The 18687-nt window shown below is 45.3% G+C and overlaps 2 protein-coding genes across 2 annotated transcripts; one reads left to right on the forward strand and one right to left on the reverse strand.

The window, feature by feature from the left end:
- Positions 1-237: 237 nt before the first annotated feature.
- On the reverse strand, positions 238-12157 carry eif2a (eukaryotic translation initiation factor 2A). Its single transcript, XM_063494410.1, has 16 exons — positions 12045-12157; positions 6707-6776; positions 6521-6592; positions 6312-6430; positions 5531-5630; positions 5364-5446; positions 5206-5279; positions 4989-5133; positions 4795-4911; positions 4508-4664; positions 4090-4174; positions 2309-2641; positions 2109-2222; positions 1283-1396; positions 1101-1166; positions 238-868 (listed from the first exon to the last, which is right to left on the reverse strand). Exons 1-16 carry the CDS (start codon positions 12070-12072, stop codon positions 803-805), a joined length of 1743 nt encoding a protein of 580 aa, XP_063350480.1. The 5' UTR covers positions 12073-12157; the 3' UTR covers positions 238-802.
- A 793-nt stretch (positions 12158-12950) lies between these two features.
- Positions 12951-14883, forward strand: serp1 (stress-associated endoplasmic reticulum protein 1). The gene is made up of 3 exons (XM_063494437.1): positions 12951-13156; positions 13706-13778; positions 14413-14883. Exons 1-3 carry the CDS (start codon positions 13073-13075, stop codon positions 14451-14453), a joined length of 198 nt encoding a protein of 65 aa, XP_063350507.1. The 5' UTR covers positions 12951-13072; the 3' UTR covers positions 14454-14883.
- Positions 14884-18687: the final 3804 nt, after the last annotated feature.

The raw sequence follows: 18687 nt of genomic DNA on the forward strand, positions 1-18687 counted from the left end.
GACGGCCTCGCACAGACCAATCACAGGAAATGGAGGTGGTGGAGCTTCCATGATTGGTCACACCAGAGGGCACTTCACTCACATGTACTGTACCAGTGTACCTGCACATGTGATGTGACAATAAAAGTGATTTGATTTGATTTGATTTGATTACATAATGGACTCACTTTGCAGAGAACGGGGGTTACACAAGTGACCAAATTTTTTGTTGAATTTATTAGAAATAACTGCTTTATTTTCTTTTTATTACCAATAAAAAAATGGAACAACTGTGAGGCAGAGAGAAAAACGTGTATTGGTATCAGGGCAGTGACGAAGCTCGGGAGGTGTGGCCGAGTTTGTGTAAATGAATCCAATTAAAAGGATCCGACTCCGGGGCACCGGGTTGGCTCAGTGGGAGAGCAGGTGACCGTAGTCACAGGACAGCAGGCCTGGGTTCGAGTCCGACTTACTTTGTCTATCAGCACTCCCACGGCCAAGGCCAAAAAAAAAAAAAAGCAGCCAACTCTGGTGGCAAATAAAAACAAAGGTTTCACTGTGACAAGAAGAAGAACTGGTCTCATGATCTGTTACAAAGTTTATTACTGGACAACCTCCAGCTGAGAGAGAGGAGCGCTCGCCGCTCGCAGCCACAGGCAGGGCGTGAACATAAGGAACAAACATCCACTCAGTTTAACCTTCTGGAGGTATGCCACACCTGTCAGATAAGCCCCGCCCCTCAACTAAAAACTCAATCACAGACGCCACAGTCCCTCTGTGTTCTGCAGGATGGGAGGCGTGGCCTGTAGCTCCCAGGAACCTCTTACTGTCCGATCTGCAGCTCCTGCAGCTCCTTCAGCAGCTGCTCCTCCTTCTGGATCTTCTCCACCTGCAGAGGAAAGGTTAAGGTCAGAGTGAGCGCCGCTGTGCTCACAGCACAAAGATGTCAGCAACCAGTGACCAGTCATCATCTACAGCGTGATCACAGTTCCTCCAGGCACCACCCAGGGCCCGCTGATGACTGCGGCGCCCGGCGTTTGCCCCTCATGAGCCCATATTAGTTTGTGTGGGACGTGAGTGTCGGGTCGTCTGCGTCAAACAGGCAGAAACAAAAACATCACCTGGTTCTTCTGCAGGACCTTCCCCGATGCCTGCTGCTCCTTCAGCTCCTCGATGGCCTTCAGTTTCTGAAACATACAAATGGCACTGAGAGACTGACCAATCAGAGCACCGCACACCGCTGACCCCACCCCCAGGCTGAGATCCACCTGGCTGACGTTCACAGAAACAAACCACCCTTCACCTTCTTTAAGTTCTTGATCTTCTTTTCCACCTCTGGGTCACCGATGCTTGCCTCTGATTGGCTGTTACTGACAGGGGCGGGGTCAGTGGGAGGTTCTGGTTCTGGTTTCGTCTCCTGTTGAAATAATCAGATCAGGTTCTGAGTGACCACATGAACAGTGACAGTGTTCACATAAAAAGGTGAGGCGTGCTCAGGTTGGCCCAGACACCGATCACCGCGTGTGGAATCAACCCCCTGCTCACCTACTGACTGCCTCGACCACCTTAAAACATGGCAGAACCCGGAATAACGGGAATGCTGGCAGGCGTTGTGAGCCTGATCCAGGTGAGAGCACACGCACCTGAAACTTCAAACTGAAGCCCAGCGGCCAAGCGAGGCTGAAATGATCAGTCAGGCTTTTCCTGTTTTTAGCTCGCAGATTAATATCAGCAGATCACATGATCACACGTCAGCTGATGATGAAGAAGCCTCTCAGCTTCTTCATCATCAGCCTGTCTGTCTGTCCTCATCATCCTCTGTGATGGTTCAATGACACATGAATGTAATCAGGTGTTATCAGACGCTGAATATCAGATATTTTATGTAAACAAGTGTTTCACAGTAAAAGCCAAACTTTAGAGTGCTTTTAATTTGAAAATGGCACAGCATGTGTAGTGTCTGTATAAACAGCTGATGCAGGAACTTAAAGAGAGCAGGAGCAGCTGATCCATTGCTTCTCCAGCAGCAGACGTGAAGCAGACGTCGAGCGAGCGACGGTGTGACGGCGTTCAGCTCGCCTGGATTTCAGCACCTGTGCTCGCACGCGTGTCACACTTTCGAGCCTCACCTGTTTCGCTGCCTTCTTTGCTTCTCGTTTCCTCTGGTTCTTCAGAGCAGATTTAGAGAGACTCTTGTCTCCCGAAGCTCCGGGACGAAGGTCCTGAGGAGGCTCGTCCTCGTGCTGACAGACAGGAAAAGACAGGTGAGGTAAGGTTACCATAACGACGACTTCTGCCTAAATAAACCAGAAAGCCATCGTCATCTTACCAGTTTGGAGCTGGGCGTGGCGGGCAGGTGTCTCAGTGCAGGTGGCCGGTACGCCTGTGTGGGCGGGGCCTGCGTGGACCCCAGCTGGCTGGGCGCTGCCTGGTACTTGATTGGTCGCTTGGGGAAGCTGCCGTCGGGGAGCGACTGCCAGCGCACCTCCCACAGCTCCGAGCCGGCCGCCACGTCCCATTTCTGAAGCACGGAGCCGGTGTAGTGCCAGATCTTATAACCGTTACTGACCCGCAGCCGAGGAGAGCAGGTCGCCGTGACGATATGCTCACCATCGGGACACCAGGAGAAATGAGTGGCGTCTGGCGCCTGAGGTTTGGACACCTTGGACGAGACAGGTGAGACTGGTGAAGCCAAACACGATGACGATGGCGTTTAAAGACAAACCGATGGACAAGACGCCAACTCGTTTGATTAAATCACTGATACTTCCTATAAAACTGCTCAATGAGGGCTGGGTTTAAAAATTGATTTGAGTTCGATTCATTAAATCCTGAATGATTTTTACATATAAATGTATTTTATCAGAAACGTCAGAATCTCAGGTTAAAGGTCACAAAACTATTTCAGCAAACAGCTCAAACGATTAGAGAGCAGGTAAAAACGTGGACACAGAGCGTGGATCGTCCACAGACGCCGTGGGTGCTGAGAGTGGACAGCTCCCAGATTCTGAAGCTGAGGTTTCGTCACTCTGACCAAAACTGACTGAACCAGCAGCAAAAGAAGATCAAACTACGCTTCACGTTTGATAAACATGCTCATGAACTCCCTCTGACTTTGGCTGCTGTACTTCCTGCTCAGCTCTCTCTCTCTCAGTGCACTCAGAGACCAGTTTACCATCAAATCTCTGTTTTCTGCATTATTCTCTGTTTATTACGCAGCAGTCTGCTGCTGTGTTCAGTGCTGTCGGCCTCTGACAGCAAAGCCTCATTTCTGCTGTTCAAACTGAACAAATGGAAACTTTTACAAATGATTGCTCAGCTGTGTCTGTAATCAAACCTCTGTGACTCTGCTTCGCAGCATCAGGTTCACATGTTGATTCATGGTTTGCTTCAGTTTTTGATCGACTGCAGAATATTTTTAAGGTTATCTGCTATAAAAAGCCAGAACAGGAAAATCTGCTTCATGTTTTTCTGTTTTAGCCTCAGTTACTTTTAAATTTCCAAAGTTTGGAGGGTTCTTTGGACAGCACACAGCTAATGATCAGAATGATATTATTTCTGACAGTCTGAGTCAAAACTGAGCTGAATTGAATCAGTGATGATACGAGCTGCAAATAAGAGCATCGCTTTGACACGTGATAACAGAAACACACAGACATGACGAAACAATAAAACTGTGTAATGATGCAGTTACAATAAAAAAGCTTCAGCAACAGTCAAATCAGACTGAACACCATCCACAACCACAGATGGAGCTGTTTGATCCCGGCTGTTTGATGCCGGGATCAAACAGCTCTCTTTTCCATGTTTTGTGTGCTTGGTTTGAGGCTCCACCATCGGGGCCGGGTCAGAACTTTGTGACGTGGCCCGGTGTCCCTTTAGGGCTCCAGTCAGCGCCCCCTATGACTCTCATGTGTGAGCCGACAGCGTGTTGGTGATTTATTCCTAAAAAGCGTTAAAGAATGAAACTGACACTGGGCGTGTGCTTCAACACTAACCACATGGCGCTGTGACGCTCACAGGAAGTGAAACACTGATCCGCTGAAGGTCCATTTACCTGTTGCTTGTCGACCCACCCCCACCCTCCCTCCGCAGGTGTTTTTCCCTCACCTGTTTGTAGTTCTTCACATCCCAGACCTCCATCTGACCTCGCAGGTTGCCGAAGCCGGCCAGGGTCAGGATGTGGCCCTGAGGGCTACAGACAGGGAGACAGACCAACATCCAGCAGTTTAAGGTTTGACATCCAGCCTGATTTCTCCTCACAGTTAAAAAGCTACCACTCAGGCGCAGCCTCTCACAGGAAGCACCCCATCCTACTGACCACACTGGGTCAGGAGGTTTTGGTAGGCGTTACCCGGCTGCACACCGAGGAGCCACCACGTTTCTGCTGCAGTGATACGACGCTTTTCCATCACGTACCGACCTCCTCCTGAAGACGCCGTATGGCTGAGCCACCGTCACGGTGGCGTCATTAACAGATGTGACCAAAGAGGCGCTAACACGCCGTCGAGCACAGGCGGATTCTCACCTGTAGTACGCTGCGTTTCGCGGTCCGGTCCCAAAGTCGTAGACGGGGTCACATTTGAGGTTGAAGACGGTGGCTTTGGCCGGCATGAAGCCGTACACCACGCAGAACTCGGTGGAGCTTGGACTCCACGCCACGTCGTAGATTGGGCCGTTCTTCGCTGTTTCAAAGCGATAAAGAAAAGTCGTTACACAAACCTTTCCTGTCGCTACCGCCATATTTTACCCCTCAGGTGACCAACGCTGGCGCCGCAGCGAGAAGCTAAACTGGGAAGTAAAAGGAGCATTTACACAGCTGGACCAGCGCCGTCTCTCCGTTAACGCCAAGGTAATGCAGCGTCTGCTCTCCATAGTACGACGCGCCGGTTTTATCAACTTCAGTACTCGCCGTCACCAGCACGGCCGAGGCTGCAGGAAAGACAGGCGGGTTAACGTCAGCGCTCCCAGAGATCACGGTTCTAGCTGTCTGGACTCGGGACGCCTACCTTTCTTGTTCCACTGCATCGTCACTCGGTCGGCCTTGAAGAAGCTCTTGTTGGCGAGCGCAGCGGTCGGCCCTCCAAACACCGGGTACTGATACAGGCGGACGAACGAAGGCGCTCCTTTGCTGCCCGGAACGTAGACAGCGACCTAACGGGGACAGACGGGTGGGTGGGACCGTGTTCAGGTAGAATGAACTATGCTGCTGGACGCTCCGCTCACCTTGCTGGGCTGACCTCCAGGCGACAGCACAAAGTCGGACACCTTCTGCATGTGGAGCTTGTTGGCGATGGAGTCTGGGAAAAAAGATGGCGCAGACATCAGCTGCTGGTTTCACAGCGACAGAGCGAGCCGCCAACCACCGCTGCACGCGTCCTTACCAAAGTCGTTGTTCTCATAGAAGTGCAGCTCGTTGTTGACGATCCTCACGCAGATCTTCTCGTCTTCAGACCAGCTGGGACACCTGCAGACCACCACAGACATCAACACTGACAGGCAACAACCAATCAGTCGATCAATCAATCAGTCAGGGTGCGTCAGGACTGACCACGACTCGACCTTCTTCTGATAGAGGGCTTTGATGAGGCGGCCGCTGCGCAGCTCCCACAGCTGGAGGTTGGCTTCCCCCTGAGGACTGTCCTGAGTCTCTGCAGCGTCACAGAGTCAACTTTATTTAAACAGCACCGTTCACACCAGCATGACACACCGAACACACTGAAACACGCCGATCAGCAGAAAAACTGACAATTTAGATTCAGGCACAGCAGCTTTCTTTCTTAAAAACTGTTACCTGCAGCAGGCCACACCCCCACGCAAACTAAAGCCACGTGCTGCTGACACCTGAAAGAGTCGATGTTAGTTTAGCCCACACAGGAAATGTCCCTTTCCACCAGACTCCATTCACAAAAACAGTCATTTAACCTCAGAACACAAGCTGTTCAGCCAGAACACACACCGCCGTCTTTACCTGTGAATTTTTTTTTACATAAAAAAGTAAAAACAGCACCACCAGGTGTGCAGACAGCCCTGCAGAACTCACTTTCTTTGTTTGGATAAAATTAAACATGCCATGCTGCAGGCTCCGTGCAGACACAGGCACACCTGCCTGCACAGGGGAACAAAAAGGAGTATCTGCGCAACCGGTCCAGTGTCACTGTCTCTGCGACCGAGCATGAACTCAGAGTGCAGAGCAGAGTCTGCAGACACCTGAGGAATGTTTATGTCACGTGACATCAGTCTACCTGTCTGGGTGTAGAAGGACTCGTGACCTCATGTGAACTTATTTTATCTCTAATCTCTCTACGGACGTGAAACTCTTCTTCTCTTACTCGTGTACAGTTGCCAGGTAACCAGGATGTTCTTGAGTGGAGAAAATTCCAGCAGGGCTGTCTTCGGAAGGTCAAAGGTTGACACCACAGCGCCATCTGAGGGGTTCACGATGGAGACACTGACGTACAGGCAGACAGAGGGTTAGAGGTCAGAGGTCAGACAGGGTGCAAGACAGTTGTTACTCGCAGGGATGTAGAAGCGGTCCTACTTTTGTCCGTTACACCAACCAAAGAGTGTCCCGTCTCTGCTGAAGGTCACACATCTGCTGGGCCGGCAGTCTCTGCCACACACACACACACACACACACACACACACACACACACACACACACACTGTAAACAAACAAACTGTGTCCGTGTGTGTTGGTGACAGGGTGCGTAGGGGGCAGGGTTACCTCTGGAAAGCTGCATGTGGCTCACAGTGGGGGGGGCCTCGGAGCAGAGACGTGCCATCGGATCCTCGCACTGAAACACAAACACACCAAAAGTATGTGGACGGCTCACTGACGTGTCTGTGACTCCTGAGCACTGACGTTAGCGCAGCGCTGTGAGGGAAGGTCTCACCGTCATCGATGCTCTCTAATATTTTTGAACTTTTTTTAAATTGTTCGTTCCTACAATGTTTATTGTTAAGATCTCAAACGTAAAAAACTGATTTCCACCAGAGCTCTTATTTTATTTAACTGTCATTCTAATGTAAACATTTGAACTTATTTCTTATTTCTGTTCGCTGTATTGTAGTCAGACTGTTATGAGTCAACATGTCTTCGTGCTGACTGAGATTTGGAGAATCTGTGAGACTGAAATTCAATTCTGAATTATTCTTGCACCCTGTTATTGTGAACAGATCAGATTAAAGCGGCTCGCTCCTTCACCGGTGAGATGCTGTTGAAAACAGATGCTTTACATCAGGGGTGTCGAACTCCAGGCCTCGAGGGCCGGTGTCCTGCAGGTTTTAGATGTGTCAGCTGATTAAAATGGCTAAATGACCTCCTCAACATGTGTTGAGGTTCTCCAGAGGCCTGATAACGAGCTAATCATGTGATTCAGGTGTGCTGACCCAGGGTGAGATCTAAAACCTGCAGCACACCGGTGTTCCAGATCAACTGGCGTTTAGATCAACTGGCGTTGGTTGAACAGATGTGTGGCAGTCTTGCGTTTCAGGAGCTGCTACCGACAAACCAGCAAAAAAAACGCCAAATGTGTCATCTGTGACACTTGTGAGGTTATCTCAAACACACTCCGTCAGTCTTGATGCTGTTGAACAACAAAATGTTTAAAAATGTCGCGAGTTTACTTGGTGATATCCTCATGCGCGACGCGATCGCGAAAACAGCAAACAGTTAACACCACACCGATGTTGTTCACAGGACAGCGAGAGTAAAGGATCGGGAGACTCTTGTCGTCGTTATCGTTCCCCTCGCACGTTTTATTTCTCCGGTTTCAGCGTTTTTGCTTCACAACTAAAGCGTGCAGTTTACTTTGTGTGCACTAACATGGACTCGAGTCAACCAGCGCCACCTCTGGCCGAGTGCCACATCTACAGCCAGATCAACTTGTGACACACATCTGCACCACGTTTGAATTCGTATGGGCTCAAAATGTGGTCATAAATATTTTGTACTTGTAAATCAGTTTTGTATGTGTAAAAAGAATTTGTGTGTGTAAAAAAGATTTGTGTGTGCGTAAAAAAGATTTGTGTGTGTGTAAAAAAGATTTGTGTGTGGACTTTGCCAAAAAACCCCTGCAAGTTACAAGTATGGATTTTGACCCTATTTTTCTTCCTTTCATCTGATTGGTCAATGTCATGTCAATCACAAATGTAACAATCCAATCAGAGAACAGATGGGTTTGGCTGTCGGAGGGGCACTTTTTTGAACTGCAGGTCCTTGAAGGGTAATACAGTTTGAAGCTGGAGGATCTCTATATAAATATCCGATAGCAGCTAGGTCCGCTAACTTTCAGCAGCTGTTGAAAGGATAAAGTTGTGGTATGTCAGTGGTTAGAAATACCATCATTACTTTAGGATTAGTTTAACACAAAGTCAGGGCTGACCCGGGACCATTGCTGTGAGTCACAGTGCGCAGCATAAAAGTCCTTTCACATCGAACACAGGATGTGCTGCTAATGCTAACTGCTAACTAAAAGCAAAGGATCCAGAATTTGTTGCGCTGGCTGCTGGGCTCTGTGGGTTTTTGCAGCAGCTCTACCTGTACTAGATGCACCTGCTCCTTGTCGTTTCTATCTCTGACTTTATCTCCTCTACAAGAGTTTCGGGGGGGGGGGGGGGTTTCCTAGTTCTTCAAATGTTCAATAAAAACATGTATGCTAATTCATAACGAAGAAAGCTTTGTAATGAAGACTGTCATTTCCAAAACACTGCCCGCCCCCCCGCGGTCCGCAGCGCTGTTGAAAAGGCTGTGGCCTGTATTAAGCACGTAGACCTGTGACACAAAAATCACCAAACTCAGACGACCACAGACTGTTTTCCTTCGTGGTGATGAAGGGAAACGCTGGGTTGGCATGTAAAAGGGCATTTATTCCCTTCAAAGACCTGCAGTTCAAAAAAAGTGCCCCTCCGACAGCCAAACCCATCTGTTCTCTGATTGGATTGTTACATTTGTGATTGACATGACATTGACCAATCAGATGAAAGGAAGAAAAATAGGGTCAAAATCCGTACTTGTAACTTGCAGGGATTTTTTGGCAAAGTCCACACACAAATCTTTTTTACACATACAAATCTTTTTTACACATACAAATCTTTTTTACGCACACACAAATTCTTTTTACACATACAAAACTGATTTACAAGTACAAAATATTTATGACCACATTTTGAGCCCATAAATTCGTTTCATGCACAACACATTTGTACCTTTCAATTGTGTCTGTTTGTGCATCATGCAAATAAACCTTTGAAATGAATGAAATGATATCATGTATTTATTATTGGCCTACATTTGTACAAAATTCCAAATTATATACACAAAGTCATAGAAATCACCACTCCAATTGGTCATCATGATTTTAATATTCTCTTTTTCCATAACAATGAAATACGCCTTGGACAAATATGACACATCAATAGTTCATTAGTGTTGTCACATCACATCCTGTAAGCATCTTCTGTCTGTGTCTTTTCTCTGCAAACGAACATTTTAGAGTTGGTTTTTATATACAGTCTGTATAAGTGTGGTTAATCTAATGAACATTTGTAAGATGGCAGTTACTGTGAATTTACAGCAGTTACACAGTGATTAGTGATAAACAGCCAGTGAGAGTGAGTGGATTTAAGAAAGTCAGTGACTCAGGTGTGTCGATTGGTTTGTCATCTGTTTTTGAGACTGGAGGAGATGTAGAAATCTTTTGTTTTAAATCTAAGTTAGGAAGATTCCTGTTTTAAAACAAGCACTTATTGTGAGAAATGCAAGAAGTACATCTGCAGAAAGCACACAGTTACATTCTGTCCATCATGTGGACAAAATTGAAAATGTTAAACATTGAAAAACTGAGAACGTTGGGCAAGTTCAAAAGAAATGTGTTTGTAAGAACGAAAAACCTTTACCAAATTGTTCCTAAAATAGTTATGGAAAGTCAAACTGTTGTATGTCTGTGTTCTACATGTTTATCTAATGGAAAATAAAGTTGCTATTGTTTTATTGCAGTTTTTTGACAATTCTGAGTGGATTTACACAGTACGGGCCAAAATGACCCGCAACAAAATCAATGTCATCTTTTTTGTTTTTCAACATAATACAAGGGTTAATTTCCAAAACGTGCATATGATCTTCAATTTGTAGCAGATCCACTATCACATAGCAGCTGGAGCAGTCTCCAGTGGAGGTGAGTCCACTGCTGCCACCTGTGGCCAAGTACCATAGCCTACTACTAGATTAACTTGTGACACATCTGCACCTGCTGCTACGATCACAGTGAGTAGAGGCTGAGTGGCTGCACTTACCCCTGGTACATCCAAATCTACCCACAAACATGTTGAAAGATGCAATGCCAGCAATGTGGATTGTCAACACTAAAAACAATCAGTAAGCAAAGACAACAGGGATCAATTTTTTCTGTTTGTTTAGCACCCACAACATTTGTAGTCGCCACACACTGTGTGGTACCACTTTCCGCAGAAGGTGCAGATTGAATGAGATTGTCAGAGTCATTGTCTGACTGTTTATCACTAATCACTGTGTAACTGCTGTAAATTCACAGTAACTGCCATCTTACAAATGTTCATTAGATTAACCACACTTATACAGACTGTATATAAAAACCAACTCTAAAATGTTCGTTTGCAGAGAAAAGACACAGACAGAAGATGCTTACAGGATGTGATGTGACAACACTAATGAACTATTGATGTGTCATATTTGTCCAAGGCGTATTTCATTGTTATGGAAAAAGAGAATATTAAAATCATGATGACCAATTGGAGTGGTGATTTCTATGACTTTGTGTATATAATTTGGAATTTTGTACAAATGTAGGCCAATAATAAATACATGATATCATTTCATTCATTTCAAAGGTTTATTTGCATGATGCACAAACAGACACAATTGAAAGGTACAAATGTGTTGTGCATGAAACGAATTCAAACGTGGTGCAGATGTGTGTCACAAGTTGATCTGGCTGTAGATGTGGCACTTAGCCAGAGGTGGCGCTGGTTGACTCGAGTCCATGTTAGTGCACACAAAGTAAACTGCACGCTTTAGTTGTGAAGCAAAAACGCTGAAACCAGAGAAATAAAACGTGCGAGGGGAACGATAACGACGACAAGAGTCTCCCGATCCTTTACTCTCGCTGTCCTGTGAACAACATCGGCGTGGTGTTAACTGTTTGCTGTTTTCGCGATCGCGTCGCGCATGAGGATATCACCAAGTAAACTCGCGACATTTTTAAACATTTTGTTGTTCAACAGCATCAAGACTGACGGAGTTTGTTTGAGATAACCTCACAAGTGTCACAGATGACACATTTGGCGTTTTTTTGCTGGTTTGTCGGTAGCAGCTCCTGAAACGCAAGACTGCCACACATCTGTTCAACCAACGCCAGTTGATCTAAACGCCAGTTGATCTGGAACACCGGCCCTCGAGGCCTGGAGTTGGACACCCCTGCTTTACAATTTGACCAAAGGGGTTGCGATCATTGGTCTCAGATATCAACGCAGGTTGGAATAAACCGAAGAGTAAAAGAGGCCCTGGAAGAGCTCCATTTAAAAATCCCTTAATATAACGTAATCCCGATTAAACCAAAACACAGTGTCACGTGAGTTTACGGCAAACGCGGCGTTTGAAGCACACAGCATCGCCTCGCACATCGGCTCTAACACAGACCCTAACGTAGCTGCTGCTCTGGTGTTGTTAAGCTCTTTATACCCGAAACCTCACTGACGTGAAACAGAAAACAGCGTGGTAAAATTCAACCAGCTCAGTTTTATTAACGGAAACACACACGGGCGTTATATTAGAGCCGAATCAACCCAAAGACTCCACCGATTTAAAAACATGCAACATTTTCATTGCGAGCGCACGTGACTTTGTTATATTCGCACAAATTAATATTTTATCTGATTCCTCACTGGGTTTGGCGGGCTGCTGGCTCTACCTAACAGCACGGAGGCTTACGCTGGTCGTGGCGGACGTGTGACTTTGTGTCGTTGTCCGTGGGTTTTAAAAAGCTAGACAATTTTATATAAATCAAAATAAACAAAAATGTACCCACCTGCCAGCAACGGGACGGGGGGCGCCATGTTTACATGTGCCGGAAGAAGAAAACAGCACCCCGGAAATGCGTCCGATCACTGAGAGGTGGGTCTATCAGCGCCACGTCAGCAGACAGTCAGTGACACGTCGTTAAAAACTGAAAAGAAGACGCTTCCTTTATCATTAATTAACATTTAATTAATGATTCTCTGATTATCGCGAGCTTATAAGATCAGCCACGTTCAACAATTATCATTAAATATCATTTCTTTTTGATGTTGTAAATTTGAGGTCAAAGCTGCATCAAAAATGTCGGAAACTGACTAAAAGGGATTCCACTTTCGCTTTCAAAATAAAAGGCATCTGAAAGCAAAGGATCTCAGTCGAAAAGTTTTAATTAAATCAACTTTATAAAAACAACAGTTTAAACAGTAACACTGAAATGGCATGAGATAAATCTACAGTGGAGAGGGGAATTTTTTTTAAACACACATTTTATCATAATTTTCACTGAGTCTGGAATTGCTTTATATGATTGTAAATAAATAAATTGTATGGCTATTAAAAAGATAAAGATGAAGAAATGTGAACCTTTCCTTTTGACTGGTTGCAAGTCATTAAAAAAACTTATAATAAACAATTCAACCTGTTTTATACTTTATAAATTACAGCCTTCAAATTAAGTAACTATAAAGGGTTCAAAATAAAAGCTAACAGATATTACATCACCAGTTATTACAACACAGAAAGGATATAAAACTTTATTTAAACATGATAAAATTGGAACCACGTCCTCTTGAACGGCAGACTACAGCTGGCTTTAATTTTGAAAGGGCCTGCAGGAAATCATGTTTGCGCAGTAAGGCACTTTCCATGGAGTCCACGCGACCAGGGGCGTGACCAGCACGAAAGGGGGCGGGACATCAGGTTTTTGAGTACGTAGACAAACGAGAGTCGGTCCCAGTGCGTGAAACAGCGGAGCGACGAGCGCGAGGACGAAACGACGACAAACAAACAAACAAACAAACAAACAAGAGCGACGACAAGATGGTGGCCAAACAGAGGATCCGCATGGCGAACGAGAAACACAGCAAGAACATCACCCAGAGAGGAAACGTGGCCAAGACGACGGTGAGTAAAACCTTCATCATCATCGTCAGGGCGAAGAGCGCGAGCCGAAACTGATCGATAGCTGATCAGAAACCGATCGATCGCGTGAGGATCCGTCAGCAGGTCGAGTCAGGCCAACTTCAGGAGCACTTTAGCTCCCCTACAGACAGGCTGCAACAGATGGGTTTAAAAACAGGAAAAGCCAAAGGTCAAAGGTCAGAGATGATTGTTTTAAAGGTGAGACGCTTTAAAAGTGTCTCTACAGGAGAGTAAAGCGCAGGTATTGATCACAGGCGATCGAGTTTAGAGCTAATGTGACTCAGAAGTCTGAGAATTCCAGAGAAACCGGCTGTCCGTGAAGGCAGCGCACTTGGAGCTGGTCCCAGCAGGCCTGGGAGAAAGGTGGGGTACACCTGGACAGGTCTCAGGTCTAGTTTTAGTCCCAATCAGAGTCAAACCCACAACCTTCCTGCAGCGAGGCGACCGTGATAACCGCTGCTCCACCTGCTCCACCCAATCGAGAGTAAACACAGATCGGGCTGATCAATAAATTGTGTGTGTGTGTTTCAGAGGAGCCTCACTGATGACAAAGGTGTGGGGCCGTGGCTGCTCGCCCTCTTCATCTTCGTCGTCTGTGGATCAGGTGAGTCCTCCCCTTCTTCTTCTTCTGTCATAAATGTCTGCTTCACGCTGACGGCTCGTTCATTATGTGTTAGAAATGTGTCCTTTGATTTTCTGCTTTATGAAAGCTTTAAATAACTGATGGCTAAAGAGCTGGAAATGGGCGGGGCCTGTCCCTGTGATGTCACAGCACGCCGTGCTGCTGTGACCTTTAATCGATGAAGAGCACCTGGTGCTTCAGGTGTGTTTAACCAGGCTGATCTGAGCACGCTCAGACGTGATCACAGAGGTCGTTCCATCTTTAATGGAAACTATTTTTAAAAACTATATTTAAAATGATATAAAATCAAAGGGGGAAAAATGCTTTAAAAAAGTGCTCAAAATGTCATAAATATTTAAATAAACTGAATATTTTAACTTTAGGGCTAAAAACAGCATTAATACTAAAAATAAGTTTGTTTTTTGATTAAAAATACAATAAAAAATGTAAACAAATTCTTTAAATAATATCAAAATGATAAAGAATCCAAGTGAAATCCTTTTTCAAATAACTCAAGTGGTGTGAATAAAACGATCAGTGATTCTTATTTTATTCTGAATGGATTAAAGACACAAACGTGAAACGCAGTAACGCTGATGCCTCGTCTGTCCTGCAGCCATCTTCCAGATCATCCAGAGCATCAGGATGGGCATGTAGAGTGACGTCATCGACGGGGGCGGGGCCACGGAGGCGCGGCGAACGCCAACACCGTCTGAACGCCGTGTTGCCGCCCCAACCCGACCAAAACATTCCTGAACTCTGACCACCGTCACCTGAGCAGACCAACCCCCCGCCCCCCTCCTCAAACAAACCCCGCCCCCCTGACACCAGTTATCTGTTGATTTAACCTGTCGCCACCCGCTGTCCTTCTCACAGTGTTCATGTTTCACTCTGTGCCTTTCTGTGTTTACCTGAGCTTTGGCCCCGCCCCCCTGCGGGGCCAGCTGCAGACCAAAGTGATGGTGGCGTCTGGACATGAAGGTCTTTTGAATCAGAAGGTAGTGAGGAGCTCACAGGTGAGCCTGCACCGTGTGCAGCTGCACCTGAACATTCCCGATCACTCAATAAAGTTCACTTTGAATACGGAGCGCCGTGTGTGTGTCGTGTCTAAGCCCCGCCCTTCCTCGCTCACCAAGTCAAAGCTGTCGGCGCGATTGTCTCTAATCAGTCATCAGCCCTGAGACGGCGACTCCGTCAGAGTCAGACCTCTGTATCTGTGAGTGTAATCAGATTACACTCACTGTGCCTTACTGCAGAGTCCCTGATTACATCACAGCGATCAGTCGGCGGTCACTGGTGGGTGTGACGGTGTCACAGTCGCAAAGATGATGAAATTATTTTCAGACTCAAACTGAAACGAGCGTGTTTACAGTGTAATCAGATTACTTTTACCCTCACAGGTGGAGAGTCAGTCGCTGAGTGATGTCACAGATTTCAAATCAAAGGTACCGTTAGGATTCACGCTCTGTGACGAGGACCGTCAGCTGTTCCTCTGAGGTCTGTGATGATGTCATGAACTGACTGATCAGCTGATCAGTGTTGAAGCTGCTTCCTGGATCAGGGCCTGTGCTGACCTCTGACCTCTTACTGTGCTGTTACTCAATGTTTCCTCTAATCTGTCATGTTTCTGAGCGAACACACAAACTCCCTGAGCGTCTCTTGGACCACTGTGAGCAACAGCAGACGTGTGCACTGTGGTCACGCCAGCATCCATCCAAGTTACATGTTTATTAAAATAATCAAATTACAGCATTTACACTTATGTTAGACGACTTTTAATTAACTGCTTTAGCCCACTTACAATGAAAATTAAAAAAATCTTGTTCATGACCTGTGTAGTATGTTAACACTATTGGAAGTAAAAATAACTTGAACTCCAATTTTGAAAACAAAACTTTGTTTTTTTTATTTATTTTTTTTTAAATAAAACTCTGACTTGTATTATGAGTCTGTGGTCTGGGAGAGAGTCCTGTAACTCTCTGTCTGCAAAATACAGTATATAATGACCAATGTTGGGTAATTAATTATATAGTTACTTCTTCAAAAAAGTAACTGAGTTATGCAAACAACAAAGTTTTTTGCAGCTGTTTAACTAAAAATGCAGCCAAGGCGTTTTTTAAATAAACATTTCAAACTATTTACAGAACAATCAGCTGTTCTGCATCAAATTTGATGCCACACAAATTATTTGTGCCACTCCAAAAATAATTTCTGTCCACTATGAGATAAAGGAGAACAACAGCCTGATACCTGCAGGCCTGACAACAGGAGATGTATCACTCCTGTAACACCTGTAACATTCAGCAGTCGCCTCATTGTTCTGACACACACAACAAAACTATTGACTACACTACACACTAACTACACACTAACTACACAAGATTTGTGCTAAACGTCACAAATCTCTCACATCTCAAAACACGCTGTCACTCCTAAAACTTCCTCCCGTTTCTTAACAACTAAATGCCACGTTGCCATATCATTTTTGATTGGTCGACATGGTACATTTTGAAAGGGTGGGGGGTTGGTGTTGTCTTTGGTCACAGGTGGAGAGTGCTTTGGAGCGTTTTCCTTATAAAACGCAGTTTTTACAGTTTCTTCCCGCAGTAAATATAAACAACGATAGTATTCAGGAAGAAAACCAAACATTGCAGATATTTTTATCATAACTCTGGTTTTACGTGGCCGATCAACACAATTTAAAAACTGGTATAAAGTCCACACTTTTTCCGTCAGTTGTTCCGTCTGTCCTGCTCACATCTCCAATGGTTGTACACGTTGTCATTAACGTGGCTTCACTCCACATCAGCCACGCCGCTTTGCTAGCTAAAACACCGGTGTCGGCACATAAGGACGCTGTCATAGCCTGTCAACCACGTTGATTAGCTGCGTATATACGAATGTGAATCGCATCATTGGCTGGACTATGGGATAAGGTGGCATCGTTCTAATCCCATACAGGAGCAGCCAGTCACTTACTGACTAACACTGCAAAACAGAATTGTTAACGTATTTATTTTAATTTCAATTCAGGTTAGAATTTTTTTTTTGTGCGCAGAGACCGTGCCAACAGTGCGCAATTGCGCACGCGCACAGCTTAGAGGGAACATTGCACTGTGACCAATCAGGTCTGAGCAGCTTTGGTGTAGTTGGATCGTCCTCCAGGGGGCACTGCAGATATTGCCATGCAGTTAAAATTATTTTGTTTTATCAAAGTAAGAATTTCTTACCCCTCGGTTTATTTATTACACATTAGCTGCATCTCAGTTCATGGGCTGCATCCTCCTGAGGACCCGGCCTTCGCGGTCTACGTGGGCCGGTGTTCTGCCAAAACATCCTACTTTGGCAAAACGTCCTACCGTGAGTAGATTATGCACATTTCTGCTGTCACAGAGTAATTCCAGCACAAATGTAAGTAGGTATGACGGTTTGCACTTAACTTTGCCCATCAGAGCATGCTTGTAGCTCATATTCATACAGCCAGGATGGTTTGCCACTTCATTTTACCCATTAAAGTGTGCTTATAGGTAACATTCACAAAGGTAGGATGATTTGCCACTGAATTTTAGCTGTTAAAGTATGCTTGTAGGTGACATTCACAAAGGTAGGATGGTTTGGCAGTTAATTTCGTGTTGTGCGCATGCGCAGAAACAACGGGTAGGATGGTTTGCCAGGTAGGACGGATTCCCAGAACACCAGGTCCTCAGAAGGTCGGGTTGTCCGGAAGTAAACGGCTGTGAAATTGGACGGTCTAACCTTCAGATCTGCGTCACCGCTGTCTCGGTGGAGTTTAATAAACTCGGCCGTCTGCTCCTTGCTGTCTAAAATATAACAGGACACTGGAGTAAACTCTCGACCGTCTCACACTTCTGTTTAATCAGTTTTCTGTTTGACATTTATTCAGCTGTGTGAAAACCACCCGAGGGATTAATAAAGTTTTATTTAATATAATCGAATAACTTTGATCTCAGCCAAACAGATTTACTCACGAACAGACCTCCCTCTCCTGCAACCCGGCCCCGGATAAGCGGAAGAAAATGGATGGACAAATAAAACACTGAAAAAGCCAAACAATAACATTTTTAAGTTATCAAAGTGACTTATGTATCATGTTTAACCTTTTGAAAACATGTGATGTCTTGATAAATCAAGCAGATATTTGAAGCTTACACAGCTACTTTCTCGCCTGAAAATATGTTAAAAGTTTATTTTGTGACCCAGAAAGATTAATAAGAGTAATATTAAAACTAAGCAGCTGCCACCATTGTTGGAAACGCTATGAATGCTGGGAAGCTGGCCCACGAAGGATACACCCTTCAAATCTGGAGAACAGGAGGACCCATTTGGAGGAGTCTACGAATTTGGACAGCCTTCGTCGAGTCGCTCTTCACTGTGAAGAATTGTTTTTCATAGATTTTATTATAAATATTATTTTGTATCTTTTTACAATAAATGTAAATCTCCAAAAGTTGATTCTGTTCATCTGGAAGTTTTCAGTGGGAGAAACGTTTCATCATCATCCAGGTGACGTCTTCAGTCTCAGCTGACTGCAGGTTTCCAACATTATAAACAGGACATTTACATAATGACTGAAACCAGGAACAATGTGCTGGGAGGTCAGTTTATGATCATTAATATGCAAATTCTCATGTCCACTGATCAATAACCATGAGTCCCACTGACAGAGAGTTGGGGAATGGCTGCAATCACAGCATTGTAAGATGGAGACAGATGGACCCTTAGGCCCCCTCCTCGATTCAGAGACGGTCTTTCCCTTTTCACGTAAATGGAAGGCAGTCGCATCACTTAGTGTTTTAATTCTGTCCTTTATTGTTTTTAGTTTACTTCCTGTTTGTCTCTCGCAGCTCTTGCTGATTTGTTTGTTTATTAT

This window comes from Pelmatolapia mariae, linkage group LG14 (genome assembly GCF_036321145.2).
Source record: "Pelmatolapia mariae isolate MD_Pm_ZW linkage group LG14, Pm_UMD_F_2, whole genome shotgun sequence".
Classification (NCBI taxonomy): domain Eukaryota; kingdom Metazoa; phylum Chordata; class Actinopteri; order Cichliformes; family Cichlidae; genus Pelmatolapia; species Pelmatolapia mariae.

Excerpts from the sequence above, each read along its gene's own strand:
- eif2a (XM_063494410.1), bottom strand. The coding sequence starts at position 12,072 with ATGGCGCCCCCCGTCCCGTTGCTGGCAG. Across the intron at positions 5,447-5,530 it reads CAGAAGAAGGTCGAGTCGTG|GTGTCCCAGCTGGTCTGAAG; the intron begins GTCAGTCCTGAC and ends GGTGGTCTGCAG. Across the intron at positions 4,665-4,794 it reads GACGGCGCTGGTCCAGCTGT|CGAAGAACGGCCCAATCTAC; the intron begins GTAAATGCTCCT and ends GCTTTGAAACAG.
- serp1 (XM_063494437.1), top strand. The coding sequence starts at position 13,073 with ATGGTGGCCAAACAGAGGATCCGCATGGCGAACGAGAAACACAGCAAG. Across the intron at positions 13,157-13,705 it reads GAAACGTGGCCAAGACGACG|AGGAGCCTCACTGATGACAA; the intron begins GTGAGTAAAACC and ends TGTGTGTTTCAG. Across the intron at positions 13,779-14,412 it reads CTTCGTCGTCTGTGGATCAG|CCATCTTCCAGATCATCCAG; the intron begins GTGAGTCCTCCC and ends TCTGTCCTGCAG.